General features: G+C 43.4%; 1 protein-coding gene across 3 annotated transcripts in view; it reads left to right on the top strand.

The window, feature by feature from the left end:
- Positions 1 to 25032, top strand: part of TBK1 (TANK binding kinase 1) — a 36266-nt gene that overhangs the window by 6884 nt on the left and 4350 nt on the right. For 2 of the 3 annotated variants that reach the window (XM_032963099.2, XM_032963100.2), the window contains exons 3-18: positions 227 to 367; positions 8972 to 9101; positions 9700 to 9881; positions 10026 to 10186; positions 11493 to 11603; positions 12878 to 13057; positions 14045 to 14241; positions 14721 to 14779; positions 15054 to 15145; positions 15931 to 16032; positions 16172 to 16247; positions 20320 to 20441; positions 21634 to 21710; positions 22623 to 22662; positions 23461 to 23562; positions 24014 to 24110. In XM_032963099.2, the coding sequence (XP_032818990.1) occupies positions 227 to 367; positions 8972 to 9101; positions 9700 to 9881; positions 10026 to 10186; positions 11493 to 11603; positions 12878 to 13057; positions 14045 to 14241; positions 14721 to 14779; positions 15054 to 15145; positions 15931 to 16032; positions 16172 to 16247; positions 20320 to 20441; positions 21634 to 21710; positions 22623 to 22662; positions 23461 to 23562; positions 24014 to 24110 (1869 nt within the window). Of the gene's footprint in view, positions 1 to 226; positions 368 to 8971; positions 9102 to 9699; positions 9882 to 10025; positions 10187 to 11492; positions 11604 to 12877; positions 13058 to 14044; positions 14242 to 14720; positions 14780 to 15053; positions 15146 to 15930; positions 16033 to 16171; positions 16248 to 20319; positions 20442 to 21633; positions 21711 to 22622; positions 22667 to 23460; positions 23563 to 24013; positions 24111 to 25032 lie in introns of those variants that run through there. The other variant, XM_076070594.1, reaches the window with a different exon arrangement.

The following is a 25032-nucleotide window of genomic DNA, read 5'->3' on the forward strand; positions in this document are numbered from 1 at the left end:
TTCCTGTGGAAATCATTGGTGAAGGCCTATAGGCTAATGGATATAAATGTGATTGTATTTTTACATGGTGGAACAGACACATCTTATCTTGTTTATTATGTGTATTACTATTATTGTATAATGTTGTATAATTGTGATTTACATATGTACTTAGAAAGCAAATGAACAAAAAGCACTATTCATATTTTCTATATTTTTCTCATTTTGTGTGACTGTCTCTGTGTAGAAAACGGGTGACCTCTTTGCAATAAAGACTTTCAACCAACTCAGTTACATGAGGCCGCAGGATGTTCAGGTGCGGGAGTTTGATGTTCTGCGGAGACTCGACCATAAGAACATCGTGAAGCTCTTCGCAATCGAGGATGAGGCAAGTCCCGTGCCACTGCAACGATCCCACTGCGATTCACATTGTCGCCAGCATTGCTGAATCCACCGCTGAATCCAAGGCTCCTGTAGTCAATGCCACTGCTATTGGGACATTTTGAAGGAAGACTTTTGGAGCTGCTGTGGTGTAATGGTTATTTGCCTTGCAATCCAGAGGTTGCCAGTTCGATTCCAACTTCCAGCACGGCGCCTGGTACGGCATCTGGTCAATGTAGAAGAATAGGCCAAATACCCTCTAGAGTTCACTCTTATGGAGGCCCTTCCACCAACAGTGGTGTAAATATTGAAGCATAGCATATACAGTACATCAGATTTGGTTGTTCCATGGCTGAGTGCTTGTCTAACTATTGAAAAGTTGCAACTTCAAATCTCAGTCGAGGATCAACTGCCCAACGTTATTTTTGGGTGGATATGATTAAAGAGTCTGGCCTCTGCCAAAGGCATGTGGAATTTACACTTGGCTCAGGGCTTCAAACAGGAAGAGCGCTGCCCCATTGCTCATCTTAGTATGGCGATTTATCAGCTACATGTGTTTAGACATTGTTTTATTCCTTTAATAGCTGCAGTCATTTAAATGTCAAACATGTCTATGCAAATTGTTGCCATGCAACTGAGTTCAAGGTGGAACCATCCTAGGTTCACATAGGAAATTATTAATTGGTGCAGAAGTTCAAGGAAGGCACTTTAATGAATACTAACTTTTGTTTTTCTGTAGCTCTGCAACTGTAGTTTGTTAATGCAAATGTGTGCCCACAATACAGCAGATGTGAAATTGAATTCCACCGAGTGGTAAACCTATGATGCTGAGCTGGAATAGGGATTTTAGTGTTGTGGCATATTATTTTTTCCATTAGCTGCTCTATTGTGGTATTCCATTGGCGAGAAATGAACAGCTTGTAACGGGCTACTAAAAAAACTCATATTCATGCGAAGTTGACATAAGCTTCTGACAATTGCTGTGGCGTTAGGTGTGGCTCGTAGTTGAAGTTAGGAATGGTATTGGAAAGGAAACACGTTTCTTTACATATGTATATATTTCTGATGGTTAAAAAATATAGTTTCCATGGCTCGGTTCTTTCAATGACACCAATTAAACTTCAAGTCAAGCTAATTGCCTTCTCAAAGGAGCATGTTGTCATGCTTTCATGTCTCTAAGTACCATCAACTGTTTATCCTTTGTGGAGTAAGTTCTGGCATATTTCGTGTAAACTTTTTTTGTATTTGCTCTTGATGTTTTGCACATTCTTACCTTACATTTTCAATACATATTATGCCATATCATATCAAGCTTGTCTTTTGTGTGTACATTGTAATATGTGTTTTGCATAATTGCCATAATATTTGGTAATTGGATGAAAAGGTACATTCAAGATGTTAACTGTTTTGCAAAGGTCACTGTAATGACATTGGAAATATGATTCTGAGAAGTCAGCATTGGTCATCCCATGGAGAGATTGGCACTCCCTCCACAACTGACTCAAGGCCACATTCCTCGTTTGAGCATGGTGGCATTTTGACTTGACTTGAATGACTATGCCAGTTTAAGACCGGTTACTAAAGTTCAACCACATATCATTAGTTTTGTCAGAATTATGTTTCTTCATTGTTTATTCATGGCATCAGCCTTCTTCCTCGCGCCAATGCATTTTGATCAGTTTTTTTTGGGGGGGGGATGGGGGAGGGAAAATGATCCAAGCCTGATTGTGGTCTCTGGGAGAGCATGCAGCTAATGAATTTGGTGCGTGGGGGTTTCCCAGTCACATGACATGAGCTGTGGTCGCTACAGGAGGTCGCACAGAGTCACGCCTTCCCCTATAAACACTCGTGCATGCCCTTTTTTGTGCTGTTTTTGTCCGCCTGTTTGTTTTGTTCTTATTGCGTCCAAAGGTCAAACAGTACCTGTGTTTCATAACGAAGAGCTGTTGCTCAATAGCCAGTAATAGTCACTCACACTCATATTTACTGAAATCAATTATAATGGTAGTCTGTTACAGCAGTTGTCAAGAATGCTTGACTCTCCAACAAAAAGTTGAGTTCAATCCCCAGTGGGCATTAACTCAGCCTAACACCACCCTGCTGAGAGCTAGTTAAAGGAATACAATGGTTTGTGGGGAGTCGACGGTTTCCATGCTTTTACTGAAATATGTGGTAGGGTACCACACGTAGATTAGTGCCGCAATAGTTTCGTTTGAGCAGGGAGATGCATGATTTGAACGGAGGCATCCTGCCATCTGGATAAGGTGAGCAGCATCTGGAAAGACTGCACTATACTTTGGTGGCAAGTAAGTGGTTGAGTCATGGAGAGACTCCTTCGCCCCCCACGAATGTGGAAATGTTGCCTTCATCTCAAGACCACCAGCAAAGAGAAGCACTCCCAAGAATGCCATTTTAAAGGAAAACGCAACCAAAAATGCTAATCTCTGTTGGATATTTACACACAATACCACCTTTACAAGATTATTTTTAAAGATTATTTCTCTGACAACTCAGTACCCCTTGAAGGCCAGTTAGCAAAACACCAAGATCTTCCTTTCCACTAAAGTTATCGCATTAAAAACGTGTTTATTATTAATTAACCTTGTGAAATATATCCAGAAATTTTGTTCCAATCTGTCCAATGCGAGGTTGAAGTTTTGTTAACAAACTAACAAGACTACAGTTGCTCAAACGTGCTATTATACACCTTAGTGATATTGCTGCAACATCACTCCCATGCATATTAATTAGTACATAATAACTGAACTTAATAATAGCAAGCAACATACCATGTTCCTAAATATGACCATTTTGTTATCGGTATATGTTGTCTGCTTTAGCATATGGATCAGAAACATGGAAACTGAAAAAGAAAATGGAACAAAATATAAAAAATATCATAAAGAAGTGTGGAGAGATTGAAAGAGGAAGTGGGCTTGGTCAGGACACCATTGGAAGGGATGATGGCCGATGGTCAATACTAACAACAGAGTGGCAGCCAAAGGAGATAACTCTCATTTGGCAGGCACTTTGTCATTATTTCTAACACACCAAGAATATGTTCATTGGAGAGATGGAGTGATATCAGCTCACGTGCAGGTGCTAGATGGATTGTTACACTTCAAGACCATAATGGATTGTGATGGATTCTGATGGCTTGGGGAGGCCTTCATCCGGCAGTGGGTAAAATCATTACTGATGGTAATTATACCTCGATAGTGATGCCACTTGAGTGGTGTGGTAGTGCAGTTGACCAAACCTTGAACGTCTCTTCTCATTTATAATTCTAAAAGCTTGTGTCAGACAGGCAGGAGACGTGTATAGAAGATTGGTCTTGGGGTGCAATTTGTGCCATGTCTGTTGCCCTTAATCCTTAAACTTTTCATCCTTTCTGCATTAATTGTCAGTAACAAGCACACGCTCACCCAGTGGGAACGATTTAAAAATTAAGTTTCGAGATTCTTGTGAGAACATACTTTGGTCGAGAGTCATTAGTCACAGCTAGCACTTTCATTTCATTGTAATCAATTCGGGAAATTCCATTGTATAGTAACATTGCAATCCCTGTCCGTTGCCCCAAGGCATATTTTAATTGCGCATTCACATGGCTAGATATAACATTTTAACCTCATGGCGGGACCCCAGGGTCCCATAAGCCCCCGGCTCTCGCATAAACTGCGTTGCGACGTCATTTTATGTCCGTTGAAGGCGAACGATACGGCGATCTATTCCTCTCGACGAGCTCTGCGCGATGCGCTAATAAACGTTTAAAAGTGTTGTTTATGACTACGGCAATTTTTTGGCAATGACGGGTGCTTGGTGAAGAACTAGAGGATTGATTTCTGGTGGGCCACGGCGTTAATGTGCACGGTGGGATGGAGTTGCCAAATATAAATAAATAATTGCGATTTTTACTTCCGTTTATTCGGGACCCCGGGGTCCCGCCATAAGGTTAATTTACTGATTTCCACTCAAACTCTCATCATCATTGAGGCCAAGGTATCCGCAATGTTAGTGATATTTTGCCCCATGGTGCTGTGTGCTAATGTGGGTCTCAGTGCCTTAGCACAGAGTGATAGATTAAATGTGAATTACCACCTTGTGGCTTTTATTGAAAGGTGCATGTGCTGGGTGACATGCATGTCTCATAGACGTTAGACTTTGAAACAAAAGAGGGTGTAGGATAGTGATTATGCAGGCATTAATTTAAGACATGTTGTGTTTAGCGATATTCATATATTTATAACATCACTGGAGACCAATCAAATTCAAGGACAGTGCATATTATTATCAGACTTGTCTTTTTTGTTTGCATTTTGACTGCTTGTGTTGTGGTCATTGCAAACATGATGCCTTGAATAAAGGTGTCAGTTTTTGTGCCAGTTAAAAGGGTAAAACCTATTCCTAACATCACTGTTCTTTTGTATTGCTGTATTATTAATATAAACTCTCGTACTGATAATGGTGGTATGGATAATATCAGCAGTCTGTCTGTTACAGCGCCACATATTGGTTCATGCACTGCTTGATGAACCAAGAGACCTGAATTCAATTCCCATTCTAGTGAATGTGACTATCATAGCTTGGAGAGTCATTCATCCAGCTTTTAATTGACAAAAGGGCTGAAAATGATTGTGTTATTAACACAAAGGGCCCATATCCGCCCTTGGCGGCAAGAATAACGCGGGAAGCTAGTATAGTGTGAAAAGCACGCCACACCAACCACGTGCAGCAGCACGGAATGGGCGCTAGGACAAATGGCATACCGTACATCATTCAATTTTTTTTGTCCCCCAGAAAAATCTCATTTAGATATTCAATATTCCGTAAATGCGACTTTAGCATAACGTATATTGAATTTGTTCCATAGTTTCTAAGATCCGTGATCACGAAATTCTGTATATTAAGTTTTTGTATAACGAGGAATGACTATAGTCTCATGCTTACTCATGTACATATATTATTGCAATTATGTGATCATTTGTATATGAAAGTCAAATTTAAAGTGTATTCTTACTCAAATGAGCAATGGGGTGGCACTTTAGTGTAGATTCCATGTCCCCACGGTGGGAGCCAGTATGTCGTAGAATTACTCCATTTGAGTTCTCCCACAGTGGTACTTATTTTATATACCATGTATGAATGATGGACTAAGTCAATACCTGACCATTTGAATCTCCAACCTTCCAATTGTGTTTGGCATTCTCTTTAAAGTGTTTCTTGGCTAGATTTTTTGCATCTGAGTACTTTTAAACAATAATTTTAAATATATTCTTAGCTCTTTCGGTAAAGTCACGTTGAAGGGAAACAATAAAATGATAAAATATATATAAAACAATAAAAATTCTCACGACGTTTCGACCATAACACAAACGGTCGTCATCAGGTGTGCCGGTTTGCATTAATTTATTTATTTTTAAACGGTGTATTTATTATAAAACGTCAGCGCTACGCGCAGCGATTTGGCAGTTTATTTAGAAGGACTAGTCCATCTATGTTCTGAAAAGAGGAGGGGGGAGACAAAAAATTAATGTATGCTGTCTGAAAGCCACTGAAAGAGCTAAGAATATGAATTACTGCAGTCACGAAAGCTTTAAATAAAAATAATTTGAAAGTTACCTTTTGTATAGGTGGCATCATTACAGATATTAGGACATTGCAATACTCTGTCCTTCGGGGTTATATAACATCGCCAATAAAAAATATATTTTCATAGTTGTGCCTTACTACATTGACACATGGAGCATGTGTTATATAAGTCGTCTGCATGGGTATCCCAACAGAAGGGGCCATCGCTGCATTACGTGTGTAGTAACATCGCGGGATGTCACTGTGTGATGCCGGCCCAAGAGAGGCACGGCGTGCGATGTAGTGACATCGCGGACACCACTTGGATGTGGGTGCAGTACCGGCCCGGGAGGGGCTCGGTGAGTGCTGACTGACAGTGCTGGATGGCACCACGCTCTGCGTGTAGTGCTGGCCCCTACAGGATAGGGTGCGTGAGTGCCGGCCATGGCACACTGGTTGACCCAAGAGGACACGTGACCGGTTAAGTCTACAGAGGGCCCCCAAGTGGGGGCTAGGGGTGGTCACTTGTCAGGGTCGAGATCCTACGCGAGGATTCTCGAAAGTGGTCGTGGCTAAGGGCGGGGCCAGCCACGCCACAGAGGATATAAGCCGGTCCCCCAGAGGGACCGGCTGCTGTTGTTCATCCTGAAGAAATCTACGTTCTACGTCCTTCAGAGTCTCCAACACGTGGACCTAGACCCAAGCTGTGGTCCGGTCCGTTGTAGCTAGTTACGGTGTAATTAGTGTAGTTAGCCTCTTGGCCCACCACCATAGGTTGTTATCCTGTAAAGGAGCAGTTACCCCGTGTGTTGGTGTTAATAAATGTGTTGCCTCCAAAGAGTACGTCTGCGACTCAGTTGAACTCGCTACAGTACAATGTTCTGTTCCTCAGATACAGTTATTGGGAATGAGGGATTTGTTAGACTGTTATGTGAAATCGTTGCATCTTTAGCTGCTCTTTCACTTGGTTGCTGTGTATTTGAAGCCCTGTAAGTGGTGTGATCTGGTCTTTTAGAACAGTGACTTAAAACTCTGAATTGTGCTCTCTAGTGGAAAAAGGGCTTGTCCGTTTTAAGGTAGGGCTTGTCAAACTAATAGACTCTTTGCAGATTTTAGCCGAGAGAAAGAACATGCTGAAGGGGACAACATAAATGGAGAATGAGCCATGTGGGGAATTTTTAGGGGTGACAGTTTAAAAATTAAAAACGTATTTCTTTATCACTGCTTTTTGTGATTAGTTGTCTTTCCCCCGCACCTCTGATTAGCACAGTTGGCTACATATGGTGTTTAAGAAGTTCTGCATACATACATACATGGTTCTTGGTTCTTTCGGTAAAGTCACGTATAAGGGAAACAATAAAATAATAAAAATATTAAACAATAAAATTCTCACGACGTTTCGACTGCAACACAAGCAATCATCATCAGGTGTGAAAACCACAGCAAGAAAATTTGAAAAAAGTGGCGTTTTTTTTTCACGTTAGCACCACGGAGAGCGATTTGACAGTTTGTTCAGATGGATGAGTCCATCTATGTTCTGAAAAGAGGAGAGGGGAGACGAAAATAATGAATGCGGTCTGAAAGCCATCGTAATCGTGAACAATCAATTAAGACCCAAAATGGTTTATCAAATCCTTCCAACGATTGCTAAGCCAGAATCCATTTTCTCGGTTGAAATTGTCTCTGTATTTGTAAATGTGGATAGCCTCATGAACGAATCTCTCATGGTAGCCAGATGGCTTGCAAAGAACCTCTGTCTTGGAGTAGTCAATGTCATGTGTGCCTACTGAATTATAACAGTGATCTGCCACGGCCGAGGTGTTGGTCCTACCGTGTTTTAGGTCTGCTTTGTGTTCACGAATGCGGTCCGAGACATGTCGTTTGGTTTCTCCAATGTAACCACTACCACAGAGGCAACTTAGTTTGTAGACGCCAGGGTACTGTATGTCTGGAATCACATATTTTACAGACGTAACCAGATCACGGATTTTATGTAATATGTTGAATTGGACCTGGATCTTGTGTTTATTCAAGATTTTGGATATCTTTTTTGTGATCCCCACAATGTAGGGTAAAGTGATGGTTTTGAAAGGCTCCTCAAGAGGGTCCTTCTTCATGGTTGGAGTGATAGCTTTGCGGATTGTCACGAAAGCTTTAAATCAAAAATACATGGTTCTGTTTAATGGCCAAGAGGCAAAGATACAAGATTGGAGATGCTGGATAGGTAATGGATTGTTGGTGAACTATATGCTATTGATCATTTAAGGTTTGTTAAAAAATATATAGTTTTTTTCTGTATTTAAAAGGATAGCATTATAACCAAAAACAATTGACCACTTTTTTTACTTAAATGTAGAACATTTAAAACTGATTGGTAATATTGGTGTAATGTTCTCTATCAACCCACTGCTGAGTGAATGTCATGGGGGTTATCTGACCATGCCTCACCACGCAACTTTGAGAAAGGATGCCCATAACCAGCTCAGATATTGCTCAATGCTAATGTTAGCCGTGTTTGGGAATCAAACTCAGGTGGTGAGGTTCATATCAAAAGGCATTAACCGCTGTGCCAAGGCTCCATCCCTGTGCATATTTCATGAGTGCAACAATGCCAGTATAAAGCTACTATGTATACAAACCCTCTGTTGTGCTTAAGAAGTATTGTGGATCTTTCCATAATGCTGTGCAAACTGAAGATTTAAATTCTCTGTGCATGGAGATAAAATTGGCTTAAGGTAAAGTTGTGGATCACTTCTATTTATAAAAGGCAATGGCTCACAGGTGAGTTTCACATTGCGGGTCATCCTTTAGAGAAACTAAACTAACCGCCATCATGTGGATGATGAATTTAAAACAATGGCTCAAGGCCGCCAAAAGAGATGATCGCCAGTAACCATGTTAAATTTATCAGGGCGGTACATTGCCTATGTGTTTATTATACAGCATGATTGCTTTGGCTGTTGTCTGTCATCTAGGGAAATGAGTTGCATGTATTGTGCCATCGTGCACTCTGACTCATTGCTGGCTGTGTTTGACTTGACAGAACAACACCAAGCAGAAGGTGATTATAATGGAGCTGTGCAGTGGAGGCAGCCTTTACACCATCTTGGACGAGCCTGAGAATGCGTACGGCCTGGCCGAGGGAGAGTTCCTCATCGTGCTTCGTGACGTGGGTGAGTCTCCCTTTGCACCCTTGGTCTCGGCAGCACGGGGAGTTTACCTCGTCTTGCTGTAGTGATGAAAGAGAGCGTTGTTTGGTGCATGCCACCGTGCTTTTCGCCATCAACCTTTGCTCCTTTCCCCAATCATAAACAATCGGAGAGAATGTAGAGTGCGCACACAGGTCGATTGCTGAGACTCCTGAGGCTGTGATTTAACTTTTTGTTTTGTTACCCAATTTGTTCAATCTTTGGGGAACTGCAGATCTCATTTCCCTTGGTGACAGACAGGAGGCAATGCAATCAGAATTCTGTACCGTTTTGAGATGCAGTTTGCATGAATGATGCTATATCAAGATTAAATATTGTTATACAGGAATCATGCCTCTATAGCTGTCAGCAGGCGGTGGCGTCTTAAGGTGGGCAGTACCCCATGGGCCCAGAACAGGCGGGAGACAGCAAGTGCATCGGGCTCACAACGAGGCTATTCGCATCCCTCAAGGTGGCACGGATTAAAAGAGTTTCATAGTCTTTTGTGTAACACGCCTCTTGGCCTCACATTGACGCAGTTTCATCCATCTGCCCTCTCTCATCCCACGCTCAACCTCGGTAGTGTCGGGCATGAACCACCTGCGCGAGAAAGGCATCATCCACCGAGACCTCAAGCCGGGCAACATCATGCGTGTGGTGGGCGAGGATGGACGCTCCGTCTACAAGCTCACCGACTTCGGGGCAGCCCGCCAGCTGGAGGATGACGAGCAGTTCATGTCGCTGTACGGCACGGAGGAGTACCTGGTGAGAGTCATGGAACACGCGAAGCTCCGTGTTAGTATCAGCAGTGTTCGTGTATACGTAAAACCCCTTTGTGCGACATGGGAGTTTTTCACCTCAAGTCTTGACTCACAATGGTCTGATGTTCCACCCACTCTACCCGCGCAGCACCCGGACATGTACGAGCGCGCCGTGCTACGCAAGCCCCACCACAAGATGTACGGTGCTAGCGTGGATCTGTGGAGCATCGGGGTCACCTTCTACCACGTGGCTACAGGCGCCCTGCCCTTCCGGCCCTTTGAAGGCCCTCGCAAGAACAAGGAAGTGATGTATGTTACGCACTCCTGCACTCGTTAGTACTATGGTGGGGTAGGTTCTTACGCAGTAGCTTTAGATGTTCGCACATTGAATCAAGCTGCCGACACATTCCTTCTAATTGATTGTGAAATGATTTGGGATTTGTTTTTTATGAAGCTGATTATAAAAAGTTAACGTGTACTTGCTTAATAACATTAACTCTAATTTCCCACTGAAACGGGAGTGACAATACGGGCAATCCTCAGCTTACGCGTGGGTTACATTCCTGAGACTCGTTCGTAAGTAACATTTCGTCTCTCGCAACTCGATATTTCATTGTAAAGTACATATGGTAAAAGGTATATAATTCGTTATGGTTTAACAAAAATGGAAGCAATGATAAGCTCATAAATAAGAACAAATATTGCTCATTGTCATGTAATACTGTAATAAATACTGTAATAAATACTGTATAGTAAATCAAACATAAAATCAACTAACATGAAAATAAACTTGAATTTTAACTTGCCTTGAGTCATGATGCTGGCTTACTTGTTGAAAGGGGCGTAATGAGTTCCATCGGGATGCTGGGACTCATTACATCTGACAGAGGATTGTTCCGCCGAACAAAATAGTTCTGCGGTTCGGTTCTTAAGTATGACCAAACGTTCGCAAGTCGAATGGTTAAAAATAATAACATTCTTTGGCGGTTTGTAAGTGCGGATGTTCCTAAGTCAGACATTTGTATCTCGGTGACTGCCTGTAGTGGATTACCATACTTCTCTGGTACTCTGATTTACATTTGAGCTCAGGGTTCTTCAACTGGAGGCCCATGGTCCAGAAGTGGCCCACTGAGATATATGGCTCTCCATCACCTAGAGGTTCACATGCGTGAGATGAAAGAGAAACCATGGATAGCTGTAGACAAGCGGTAAAGATGAGCGAGTTAAAATCGAGATACGTGAGAGGGAGATGAGAGCCTAGAGACCAGAGATAGAGACTCATGGGCACATGTCCATATGTGAGCAACATCATAAAACTCGTATACGTGACGTGGAGTCAGTGGCCCCCACTGAAAAATATAAACATTGATCAATAATGCTGCCTTTAATTGAAACCTCTATATCATCGGTGACGATTCTGGCAATGGCCCTTCTTCATAGCACATACAAATGTCGTTATAAAAACCTGTTTAGCTTGTAAATTGTATTGCACTTCCCATCACTGCGCATGAACAATCTCACAATGCAGTAGGCCACAATGGAGAGGTGGCATGTTGAGCCACAATGGAGAGGTGGCATGTTGAGCTTGGCACTAAAGTTGAGAGTTATCATTCAGGTACCGCATCACAGCGGAGAAGCCTCGTGGCGCCGTGAGCGGGGAGCAGAAGGAAGAGGGCGGCTCCATCGTGTGGAACGAAGAACTGCCCATCACCTGCCAGCTGTCCAGGTGAGTGCCCTGCTCCCAGAAGACCGCCCCCTCAAAAGGAAGACAAAGCAAACGGGTCTCGTCGTGGAGACCCTTACGGAGCCCACTTTCCCCGGGCTGTCAACATGAGTGTGACACTTCATGCGAAACAAAACTTTATGGGCATTGCTATTGATTATGTCATGGCACTTCATAATTGTCACCATGATGTCACCCCCAAATGTAAATAAAGCTATAATGATTGAGGTTATTACTCATTATTGATGTGTATTCATGAATGAAGCTATTGCTATTCTTGGTTCTTTCGGTAAAGTCACGTAGATAGACATGTTTCGGACCGTGTTCGTGAGCATAAGGTAGATTTGAAACACAGTAGGACCAACACTTCTGCCGTGGCTGATCATTATTTTAATGCGGTTGGCTCACACGAAATTTATTTCTCTCAGACGATGGTACTTTGCAAGCCCACTGGCTATCAACAAAGATTTGTTCATAAAACCATACATATATACAGACAGACACAATTTCAACCGAGATGATGGGTACAAACTCAGCATTCATTGGAAGGACGTCATCAACCACTTTAAGTCATAACTGGTTGTGATGTTCCCTCCTTATCGGCTTTTGTTCCTTTCCTGTCACCTGTGCTTCACCTTGGTGGTTTCTGACCCCAAGGTAGATATGCCCCGCCCACTTCGTTCTGTTACCAGGAGGCTTATGCCACGACCTTTTTAAACCTTTAAAAGCAGCTTGGCTTCTGTGGCCTTCCCCCCCCCCCCCCCCCACTTTTCCTCCTGATTGACGATCACTTGTATTGTGATCGAAACGTCTTTTTATTTTATTTACTTTTATTTTATTTACTTTTATTTTTTCTATCTACATTACTTTACCGAAAGAACCAAGAATATGAATTCCTGCAGTCACGAAAGTTTCAAGTCAGAAGCTATTGCTGTTTACTCCTGAATGATGTTTTGGCTGTGTGCTCATGAATGAGGCTATTACTGTGGATTCATGAATGAGGCTGTTGCTGTGTATTACTGAATGAGGCTATGACTGAGTGCTCGTGAATGAGGCTATGGCTGCGTGCTCGTGAATGAGGCTATGGCTGCGTGCTTGTGAATGAGGCTATGGCTGCATGCCCGTGATTGAGGCTGTCTGTATTCTCATGAATGAGGTTATTGCTCTGTACTCCGACATAGGAGGATTATTACTATTGTGCCCATGTCAACATCATTAGGCCAGTACCTGTGACCAGCGTCGCTCACCAGGCTCTCTGCTGTCTCGTGCTTTTCCAGAGGCCTAAAGCTGCTTCTGACACCGCTGTTGGCAAACATCATGGAGGTGAACAAGCAGCACTGCTGGAACTTTGACCAGTTTTTCGCGGCCGCCAACGAGATCCTGACGCGCCACGTGTTCCACATCTTCTCCCTGTCGCAGCTCTCCCTTTTCAAGGTCTACGTCCAAATCGAGCAGCAGTGAGTGGCCCTCCCGATCACAACTACGCTCGCTTCTTGGATTAAGCACGGACCTTTGGCCATGTTCTTTGGTGCGGTGATGTGGCTAGGGCCGGTGAGGTGGCCGAGCGGCAGAGCGTTTGCTGCTGGTTACAGAGGTCCGTGGTTCAAGCTCGGCAGCCGCCCTGGTTAATACTGTGGGTGTATTAACGATGACACGTGCTGTCTGCTTCTCAGTGTATGCGAAAGATCACACCACGATATTCTATAAAATATCCATGTATGCCAGCGTCATGATCCAATATTGCCCGCAAGTTGCTTAATTGGGCAAAACCACTTTGCAACAGCCCCTCTTCGTGGCAGACTAGACTCATTCCCCTTGGCTAGACTGCCAAAGGGCAATGAGATAAGATGTGATGTAAGGTGCTTTGGGATTCTAAGGCATTTAAGTGTCAATCCTTATCGTTAAATACATTAAAATTGCAGAGCTGCAGTGGTGTAAAGCTGTAGATGCACACGATATGCCTTGCGTCATCTTTGCACTGTACCCAGGGGCACACACTTGTTATTCATTGACTCAGAGGAGGCAGGGTTGGTGGATCATGTGAAAGTTAGGTGAGTCTGTTTGAGATGCTGACCTACAGAACAGCTTTGTGGCTGTGTGAGACAGTACAGCAAGCAGATTCCATGTGTGGGGAGAGCAGTAGTGTGGCGGTGAGCACACTTCACTATGAACCTGGCGATTCGAGTTTGATTCCCGCTCATGGCCAACACCATTGACGATTATCGGAACTGGTCCTGGGCCTCCCCTAGGTCGATTTTGCCTCAAATGAGCACCTGGTGCAGTGTGTAAATATTGCCATTGGGGGAGACCAAGGCAGCCGGACGTGGTGGTAGCCACCCCCTCCTGTGCCATGCCGGCCTTCACAGATGTTCGCTCACAGCACTTGCCCCAAAAGTATGTTAAGGCTATACCTGGGATCTTTGTCTTGGTGTGCACCACTCCAGATTCAAGTCCCTGCAGGAACTGATAGAGAAGCAGACGGGCATTGCGGCGGCACAGCAAGAGCTTCTGTTTGAGGGGCGCCGGCTGCACTATGCAGGAAACACGCAGCTGTCACAGCTGCCCACCACCTCTGAAGACCTGCCCATCATGCTGCTGGGCCCCAACCCCATGAAGATCATTGGCTTCATGTACATTAAGCGTAAGACCATGCCACCGCATCACCTTCCCCAAGAGCTGCTCAGGATGCTGATATATAGACATATATAAAGACCCCTTTGTCACTGTACTGCTGATTACGAGACGAGAATGAGGAACAGATTGGAGAACATTGCAACTTCATGACACACTACGATTAACAGTTAGTGGTCTTGGGCGGGATACACCACAGAAGGGATGATGGACAATGGTCAACGATAATGACAGTGTAGCAGCCAAATAATTGAATGGGTCTGAGAGCACGTCCACAAAGGACATGGAGCAATGACATCAGCTCACATGCAGGTGGTGGCTTAGGGAGGCTTTTACCAGTAGATTGATCGTGGCGATGTTGATAAGTACCCATCAAACTTTAAATCCATGTATTATTCTGATGAGTTTGACTTTTTGAGTGTGCAATACATTGTGGAACTGCCCATTTGTAATTGCGTGGAATGTTCTGTTTTTGTTGCATTATAACAGCTGAGGTTCCGAAGTTTCATTCTCAGTACAACTTAATACATGATGCTTCTCTTGCAAAGGTACGTGTGCCCTTTGGAGATATTACATCGGTTGATTTACATATTCTGTTGACAAACCTGCACCACAATTGTGCCTTGAGGATATCCCGCTTCATAAGAAATTACAACTTTATTAAATCCACATACAGAGAAGCAGCATATTGCACTGAGAAATAACAGAAGAGTACTACGGGGACTTCCAATGATTACCCTGTTGGTCTCGCCCCTCGTGTTCATGAGCAGAGCACATCTATTACTTTGGTTATAACGTACCCTCTGGTTCGTGTCTTCTCAGTCTGTGACGGCCGAACTGCACCAGGTGCAGAGGATCTCGAGCTCGCTGCTGTGCGTGCAGGTGCTCGCGCGGAAAGGAGCAAGGTGGATCCTGTGAGTGGTGTGAGCGAGTGTTCATGCATCTCCCCTCTTTAGTTTTCCACACACAGACGATTCCCTGTGGACCAGTGACTGATGGGCTAAAGCCAGAAACAATGTGCAAGGGGCTTTTTGTAATTGTTCAATGCAATACTCACTCGCTCCTCTCCGCTCCCTGTGGGGCATAAGGCCGCAACAAGCCATTACCATGCCAGACGGTCTTTAGCAGCTTTCTCTCAATGCAATAAAAGCATTTATTTTTCCCTTACTCTTCTTTCTTTGGCTAACACTTCTAATTTTACATGTTGTGCACTTATTTTACATTGCAATGTCTTAACAGGCATTATATGGGCATGTTTTAACAAAGGTAAATTGCTGTAATTCATATTAAAATAAAATTTTAGTAATTTGATCTCACCATTAATCGTCAGATACATGTTTACATGTCCCACCTTTGTCCATAATGCACTTGATGTACAAAGTGTAACATCGTTTTACTTAGTTGTCAATATCTCACGCTGGGCGTAGTGGTGTATACCTGTGATGCAGCACGTTGTGACTTAGGGGTGTGTGATTACATAGAATTGTCAAACTCAAACCTGCTGTGCTGTTAGGTAACCAATAGATGGCAGTGTCATGTTGGACAGCCTGGGACACGTGGCTTCATTGCTTATCTGCAAGGTAGTAACTGTCATTAATATTTTAGAGCATTAAGTCTAATGGTATGGTCCTCCTCCAAACATCCCTGCCCTGGCCAAGCAGCACTAAAGCCGCTCCTAACAGCGTCTCCTCCCTCCCAGGAATGTTTGGAGCGATCAGATGAAGGAACTCGACAACCTGAACGTGATTCTGCTGCAGAAGATGAAGGCTGTATCGACCACGTCGAGAATGCTCGAGCAGATGTAAGCACACAAGTACCAGACGTCCAGACGTTTTCGCGTTACGCGGGCACTGTGCGGCATTTCGGACGTGTGAGTCGAAATGAAACCATTAATCGAAACGAAACGTTGGACGATCTTATGGGCACGTGTTTCCCTGCAGGAACGACACCCTGACGCAGATGTCGTCTGGGCATTGGGACTCAACTTTCCTCAACCACCAGGAAGAGATAAAGAAGGTAGGTAGTATACATGGCACGTGACTGTGTCCGGCACTGGACACAATGTTGTTGTATATGTCGGTTGTGAAAATTTTGATGAAAATAATAAAAATTAAATGAAATTTGAAGTCTGCGTAATTATCCGAAATTATGTTAATTGATGTTATGCGTCTAAATTATGCTCATTCGGGAGATAATCGTATTAATTTATGCGAGTGGGTGTTATTATGCTAATGAAAGCCGTTATGATAATTAGGCCCCGCCTCGCTGACGAGGGTCGTATTACCAATCGGGATCATACAATTAATCGTATGAAGTTATGCCAGTGTGATGCAAGCATGCCAGAGTAACTCACTCGTTTAACTTCGTATTAATGCTCAGTAATACAATTATTCTCACTTTAACATTAACTGAGTGTATTAGTGTGTTTGTCAGGTCTCCAAATTCAATCTCAACGCAGAATACAGTTCTTATAAATAATATTTTTATGCATTAAATTAGGAAAGAACACGCAGACACTTTTGTGCTAAGCAATTTTAATTTCTAAACAAAACCTTAATTCTATGATATGAATTATTAGGCTCGGAATTATCAACACAGTACCAACACAGTAACCATCAACGATTGCGTTGTTTCACTTTGGCAACTGCACATACGATTAATTCCACCGCATAACGCGAGCCCAGTTGGTGAAAGGGAGAGTCGTTAAAACATGCATGCAAATTATTCTAAACAAAAACCTTAACTTTATAATATGAATTATTATACTTGAAATTGTCAACACAGTACTACAGGCGATGTTCATTTCATTGATCCAACTCTTCAATCCTCAATAATCACGTTGTTATTTGGGTAACGGAACGATTGATTACTTCCTCTGGGTACCACGAGCATATGGAAAATACGAATAAATCCTTAATATTTCATCCGACGATATTCATGCGAAAAGGCAGTCAAACAATTATTATTCCCAAAGGCACAAATATACGTCAATGGATTCATCGGCAAGATTATGCCATTAAAAGAAAACGAAAAAAAAAACAACGACTCAAATACTTCTAAGTGACCGTATCCACGTAACTCAATGGCAGCAATGTTCTTCATGATCAGTTGATATTTTAATGCACTTTATAATTAGTCTTAATATGTGTGGGTGCGGTGGATTGTCTCTTTGGTAAATTCTTGTGTGAGCAGACGACGTAAGAGTCATGGGTTTGTGAAGGTGGGGGGAGGGGTATACGAACAACGGCTGGTTCCCTCTATCGCTCGGCATTGGACGTTGACTGAAGGTTCTCTCCGCCGCTGGATGATGAGCTTGTGCCGCAAGCGCTCTCTCCGTGGAGATGCACGATCACGCTCGCCGCTGGTTCGCTGACAGCAGCAGTCTCCTTCCACTGCTGTAGTAACTGCGCCGCACGCGCTTTATCTGTGGAGATGCGCGAAATCATGCTCTTTGCTAGTTCGCTGACTCTTTTGCTCACGGGCGGCTGGTCAGGCTCTTTCCCCTGCTGGATGAGCCAAGTCGGCACAACGCTTGGTGCTGGCAGCTGGCACTCGATGTAGAATAAAAGTCTTTGTGCGATACTTCGTCTTTCAGCTCTGAACTCACACTCGGTGGCACATCGCTACTCTGCCAGCCTCGCCATCCTCGGTTGATCGCGGGGCCCACCTCAGGGCCTGCCGCTCGCCACCCTCTTCTGTAGCTCGCCGAGCTGTGCCTTGTTGAACTGTCGAGAGCTTAATTGTTGCTCACTCTCAACTTGAAAATTGTATTTGCACAACTCTTACACAACTCTGATAGCTTAGTACAATACAGCTTATCACAATCCTTGATTCTGCAAGCGACTCAAAACATCAGGATGAATGTAGAATAACTTTCAGCGATACTCTGTCGGTCCATGCCAAACTCAGCACCTAACATCCCCTCGCCCCTCTTCTCTGCGGGACACAGCACCCATTGCTAATGTCTAGAGGCCATGCCTCGGAGCTGGCTTGATGTCTTCTTCCGATCTGCAGTCTCGCTGTCCCTTGCCGAGCTTAAATGTGTAATTCTCTCTCCGCGTCTCTTGCGAGAGAAAAAAAAAACAGATGCTTGCTCTGCGTTGTGGGGGGAGGGGGGTGTAGTCCGTGTGTGTATCATTAAGTCCAGCGCAGTGTGTACAGATGGCCCCCGCGATAATAAATTTCCCTCGCTCTGGTGTTAAATTCCTGCTCTCCCGTGCTGCGGGAAGACAAAGGCGGCCGGGAGGCTCTCTCCTATGGAACACAGTCTATCTTGGCTGTGTAAGCCCGTCCCATTCCGCCTCATTCCTTCTCGATAACCCTTGATGTAACACTGCATTTTCTGTCCCCAAGATTTGTGATTTAGCAGTTCATCATTAGATGTTACCTCCGATATTCCAAGGGTTTTATACTTTTGCTCCCTGTCCGGATACATACACGATGTCAACCTATTTACTAAGTTTTAAACTTTAACCGTCGTATTAATAGCAAAGAAGGGTAATATGTTTAAATCTCTTTCTGTATGGCGTCACTCTGTCTGTGGGCTGACGAAGGGGAGGGGGGTCCCCCGCCTAGAATTTCCCCTTCCCTTTTGGTGACCCCGGCGGCAAATAGGTTTGTTTGTGAATCATCCTTTGGCAATCTGAAGATTTTGCCGATAGTCGCTAACCTCTCCTAGCCCCGGAGCCCATTTATTTATTTATTTGCTTTGATGCCCTTTTTACGATCTCCAGCTGCTGTTTGCTGGTTCTTGTCGTAGCCGTGTTTATTATTTATTTCGGTTACTATTAAAAAATATATTGCCAAATATTATTATTTATATTAATTGTGGAAAAAGGGCCGTATACAACAATGTGCTCACCTCCGATTAGCAGGGTTGCCTACTTACGGTGCAAAATAAGTTCTACATACTTACAGTGCCAACAGCAGCAAGACCAGTACCATATTTACCTCTTAGACCACCAACACCTTCAGTGCCACCACTCCAACCATCAGCAGCACCGCCATGGCCGTTATCACCACCGCAACCACCAGTATCAGTACTTCCAGAATTTATTACCACAACGACCATCACCACTCACAACCATGTCCATCACCAAAAGGACCACCAACATTTCGATTTAAAGCTTTCGTGACTGCAAGGATTCATCTTCTTTGGTTCTTTCGGTAAAGTCACGTAGAATGAGAATAAAATAATAAATTGATAAAATAAAATAACACAATAATATTCTCACGACGTTTCGGCCACAACACAAGCGGCCTTCATCAGGTGAAGGGACGAGACTGTCTGGTAGGACAGCGCTGGAGTATTATTTTATTCATTCTACGTGACTTTACCGAAAGAACCAAAGAAGACCACCAACATTGCCATTGGCAGCACCAAAATGACCATCAGCATCACAATCACCTCTATCATCATGAGTACCCGCAACCACAAGCATCATAACTACCACTAACTTTAACATAGTCACCATTGGTGAGTTTATCACCTGTACTTTCCTTTTTAAAATATCCTTCTCTACATCACCACCAATAGCACAGCCCTTGCCTTACATCACATTCATCATATCACCCCACGAACAATCCTCACCATCAACACCATCTCTAAAGTCACTGGTACCGCTCTCACCATGACCGATATCTTCTGCCTCATCCTTGACATTTTCAACATCCTCTGCAAACAACATTGGCATTAACATATCCCCACTGTCATAAGCTAACATAACATCACTGCCATCCAGGCAACTTTTGCTCACGTGCAAAATGGCTCATAGAGCAGTGCATCCCTTAATTTTAAAGAATGGTTTACTGAAAGTGAACAGTTACACATAGTAAGAGGACAGCACTTTCTCCTACCTGCTCTGCCATATGTTTTTTTGTGCTGCGATTGGGCTGAGTGAATGGGCTGAGACCATCAACTCTGTACATTGAGAACCTGATTTAATCACTGGCACCAGCCTGGATTCAAACCCAGCTCATCACTCTGAACTTGTGAGCAACATTGCCACCTCCTGCTGAGGATCCGCTCCCGTTGGCAACTGTGATGGTGGCGGTAGGGTGACGCGATGTGCCGTGGTGTGGTGAGCAGATGCAGATGGTGGTGGACAGCGTGCAGGACTGCCTGGAAGGGGTACATCAGGCGCTGCTGCCCGGGAAGCCGTTGACGGAGCCTCCGGTGGAGAGGATGGGGTCCACGCCCGCCGAGCGCCAGTGAGTGTAGCCGCAGCAGCATGAGCGCAGAGTAGGAAAACTTCCACGTTTGAGTCGTCTGACAACCTTACACACGGTGGGGAAAATGTTACCCATTCACTCCCACTTGGACTGAATCTTGAACGGAGACAATAATCGCCCTTCGCGTCAGTGGTGGATCCCGGGGAGAGGGTGATGGGGGCAATCGTCCCTCCCCATCCTGGCAACCCCAAAATTTGGTATTTTTATTTATATATTTACCAGATAAATAGATTAAATTCATTATTAATCATGGAGGGCCCTATTTAAAAAGCTTGATATATTAAGACTATCCCCCCTTGGGAAGTTTAGAGATCCACCTCTGACATTAGGATTGACTATGAAATGATCACCCTTCACATTGAGTTCCATTCGCCATTGAAATTCCTTGGCAAAGATTGAGTGAAAATGAAAACTGATTTTAGCTGTTGTGTTCTTCATGGGACCACCACTTGTTTTTCCACAAAGTGGTTCGCATTTGATCCGACTTTGAATGGTGACCAACCGAGTTGATCCATATCCGGGACTTGTACTCATGATTTTCTGATTATCGATCGGGTGCTTTACCACAACAAGGAGTTGCAACAAAGGCCAACAGTCATTCCAGTAGCAGCACATTTTTTTTTATGAACTACATAAACCAATTTTCAAGAATAGTGAGGTCAGCTGCAGTGTTATTCGATGGGGTCAGAGCTGAACTTTTACAGGTTAACTATAATATAAGTTTACGGCTTCTGAATGCAGTTGCTTAAAGGTGATACTAAGCAATTGATTGAAGCCTAGGCTTTCAAATATGGGAATTTGGAATAGAATGTGGCAGGAAAGACTTGTAGAAGTGATCAGCAAGGGGAAGTTGTGATAGGTGTATCATCGGTACAGGATGGAGGAGGGATGGTTCCCGAGACAGGATTTGGAGTGGTACCCGAAGGTTGGCAGCCTTTGGGGGGGAAGGCTAAGAACCAGACTGTGGGATGCTGCAAAAGAGGACTTTAGAGACCAGCTGTTGATATTGGAACTAAAGGACTTGGCAGATGTAAAGAAGCAATGGTGATTTGTGTGGACACCAACGTGATCTGTAATGACCACCTCTGTACTATCCAGCCATAAATAGCAATATTAAGTAATTAAACTCAAATACTAACACTGATTCAATGTTTCTGTGACCTCCATGTAGGGTGGAGAGGATCGGGGTACTGGTGGACAAAGTTCTGTCCACATACTACCAGTTCAAAAAGGACAAGTTACAACAAAGTAAGCACTGCTTGCTCGTCAGCCTTTAAAGTGGAACTTTCACTTCCGGCAGTCCTGGGCAAATGAGGGGCCTTCTGCTGGTGCCAATGGCTTCCATGCCACCTAAATAGATTTATTTTAAAATATATATTAGAAAGGTAATTCGGAAGTTTTGGTGGGACATCAATAGATATTTTGTGACGAAATAATTTACAAATCCTGTCTGACAAAATAAATAGTATCTGCGCTGTGTAACAGTATGTGAGCTATAGTGTTGTGTATAATATTTATATTCACATGCTACAAGGTCAGGTATATGTGTCTCGGCTCAAATGAGCAATGAGGTGGTGCTTATCTGTTTGCAGCTTTGAGGAAATGGTGAAAATTAAATAATCCTCTCATGGGTTTAGTCTATTCCAAGGATAACTCCGGTTAATAATAATTACAACAGTGGTACTTTATCATCCTCGGTGGTGGGGGTTGTAGGCCCGGTCAACCTGAAACCAGGATTTAAACATTCATCCAAATGTGAGTCCATCACGTAACCACAGTGCGACCTGGCCATATTCGGTGTTATACACTGCATAGCAACACAACTTACATTTAGTCCTGTTACAGGGTCTTGGAACATATTTAACAGAGGATATGACATTTGGTGAATATAGATCATTATAGGTCATAGCTGGTTCCTGTAGCTGCACCAGCCAATGCATTCATTCCCTTTATAACAACATTCAATGAGACCTCACCCATTTATGCTCATTCCATTCTCTATAAATGTTGATTTCTCACCTGCCAAACAAAAATGTGCAAGTATTTTAGTGTTTGGGGTGCGGGTGAGATCCAGTTTGGTTAAAACGATTGGAGCACTCTGATAATGTGTGAACCCTGCATTGTGATTGATAAATAGTATAATAATATATTTCCTTTTAGGGTTGCAGTATAATGAAGAGCAGATTCATAAATTTGAAAAGTAAGTACCTTTCAAAAATTGATCCTTATGGTGGTACCCCGGGGTACCAAATAATACAAAATGGCCGAGGAAATTAAATATTTTATTTCTGGGACACTATTTTTTCGAGGGGTGTACTTCACTCCGTGACTGGGGTACCAATGAAATCCGAAATCAGTGCTACTCCGCGATGTCGAAACGCAGCGAGGAGGATTGCGCTGAAACCCTGAACACTCCTACGCACCGTAGTGGTGCATCGTGTACAGCTCGTCGAGATGAGTCGATTGCCGCATCGCCGACTATCAACAGACAAAAATGACTGCATCACAGACATTATGCAAGAGCCGGGGTACTATGGTACCCCAGGGTATCGCCATAAGGTTCAATTCACCTTTTGGATAACAATCTGTCTTTGGATGACATTGAATACATTTGTACCGAATCAATGTTGTGCTCCAAATATACATTGGTTAATTGCACTGCATCTTATATTTATGGTCTTTAGATAGTACACACAAACCCTAAGATATTTACCACACAACAATCAAATAATTTTACCAAATTATATTCATGTATTTGACATGGTGTTTTATTGTGCAGTCTTTGCTTAATATGCTGAAACCAACAGATTTCTAAATTTGAAAATATTGTTGAATAATAAAGAGCAATAACCTGAATTTGAACAAAGGACTTAAGTTGTGTCAGCTCAATTTTAAGACATGAGCATTATAAATCAATTGAGTTTTGTGTTGTGGTTCCTATCCTAAGCTAAGTGAATGGCGCACCGAAACATCAACTTTGCTTGTGGGCTCTTCACAGACAAAAGCTGGGCACTTATGCAGTGGCAGCGATGACCTTGCTGACGGACGACTGCCAACCCAAATACCAGGCTGTCCAGCGGACCTACGACGAGTGGCTGAGGTACAATTCACACAACCACACTGCGCGTTAAGACTATGACACGAACGACTTGCAGAACTAGGGCCATGTTTGTGTGTTGAACTTCTTTCGCACCGTACGTAGCCAATGGTGCTAATCAGAGGTGTGGGAATTTCGGGCCCAATTGTGGCAACACTTCCTCCATGGACACACGAGCAGTTGGAGGCGTCGATAGGTACAAATAATGGATATTGTGCAGGGGAAGAGGGAACATTTGGACGAATGAGTATTGAGAGGCATCCTGAGGGACACAGAACACGAGTATTTATAAGGTGAAAGGTGACAGGGAGCAAGGGGATACATTGGAAATAAGAAGCACCTGTGGAGTTAAGAAGGAGAGGACACCTACATGGAAGGCACATGGCTGCTGCACGGTGACACGAGGAGCTCACTGGCATCGTGTAAACACGTGAGCCCTGTGCTGTCCTTGCAGATCAATGTTGGATGTGCGGAAATCGATGGTGGTGTTGGCTGCGGAATGCAACAATCACTGCAAAATGCTGGACTTGCTGCTGGAGAAACTGAACAAGGTACATGATTACTGCGTCCAGCCTGGAGAGCTCATTTTACTGAAAGCGCTATAATTGGTTGAAGGAAGCCTCATGCACAGCAGTGCAAACATAAGTTTTAACACGTCTCCACAGTCATTCTAAAGCTGTTGGGTTCAGATACTGTAGAATCAATCATTCATTAAGCTAATAACATAAAATAAAGGTTGAGCAACATCTCTTCCAACCCCCGCTGACCAGCGTGTTGAAGAATGGTCAAATACAATCCCAATACTGACATGGTGAGAGAAGCCTTCATCCAGCAGTGGATTGAAATAATGTAAAATCTATAGTTATTTTATGAACAGCAGTGGAAGAGCAATGGAAAAGGACAATGATTTAAACTTCTTCCAAAAACATTTGCTTTTAAATTAAAACGCATACTGGCTGATACTTGATCCAAAATGTAATGGGACACTTTTTCACGATTGTGTGCGTGTCTATACACAACACTTGACTACTGCACATATTCGTTGGGTCTTTCGGTAAAGTCACGTAGATACTGCACATCCACTTATATATTTATGAAGTAAAATCAAAGGTCAAAGTGTCTCCTTGACCAAATAAGGAATGGGGTTTGCAAACGTTTCCTTTTTAGACCCTGAGCCAGTGGTGGTAGTTTCATATTCTCATAGCAGGGGTCAGTCTCTCGTTAAGACAACCACTGTTCGTGCACTTAATGCATTATCTGTTAACTGTGATAGTGGTAAAGGGTGTACAAACAGGTAGTTGTCAGGTTGCTCAGGGACTCATCCCATGTCAGAACAGAGTCCTTAATTAAACCAGGCTGTCAAGTATAGCGACTTGAATGTCTCTCCCTGACTGTACAAAATATCATCACCTTCAAATTTGGTTGAACTTAATTTGGCATATTTGCAGCTCCTGAGGACTAAAATTGGTTTCA

This window comes from Petromyzon marinus, chromosome 30 (assembly GCF_048934315.1).
Source record: "Petromyzon marinus isolate PM22_M1 ecotype Great Lakes invasive population chromosome 30, UKy_Petmar_22M1.pri1.0, whole genome shotgun sequence".
Classification (NCBI taxonomy): domain Eukaryota; kingdom Metazoa; phylum Chordata; class Hyperoartia; order Petromyzontiformes; family Petromyzontidae; genus Petromyzon; species Petromyzon marinus.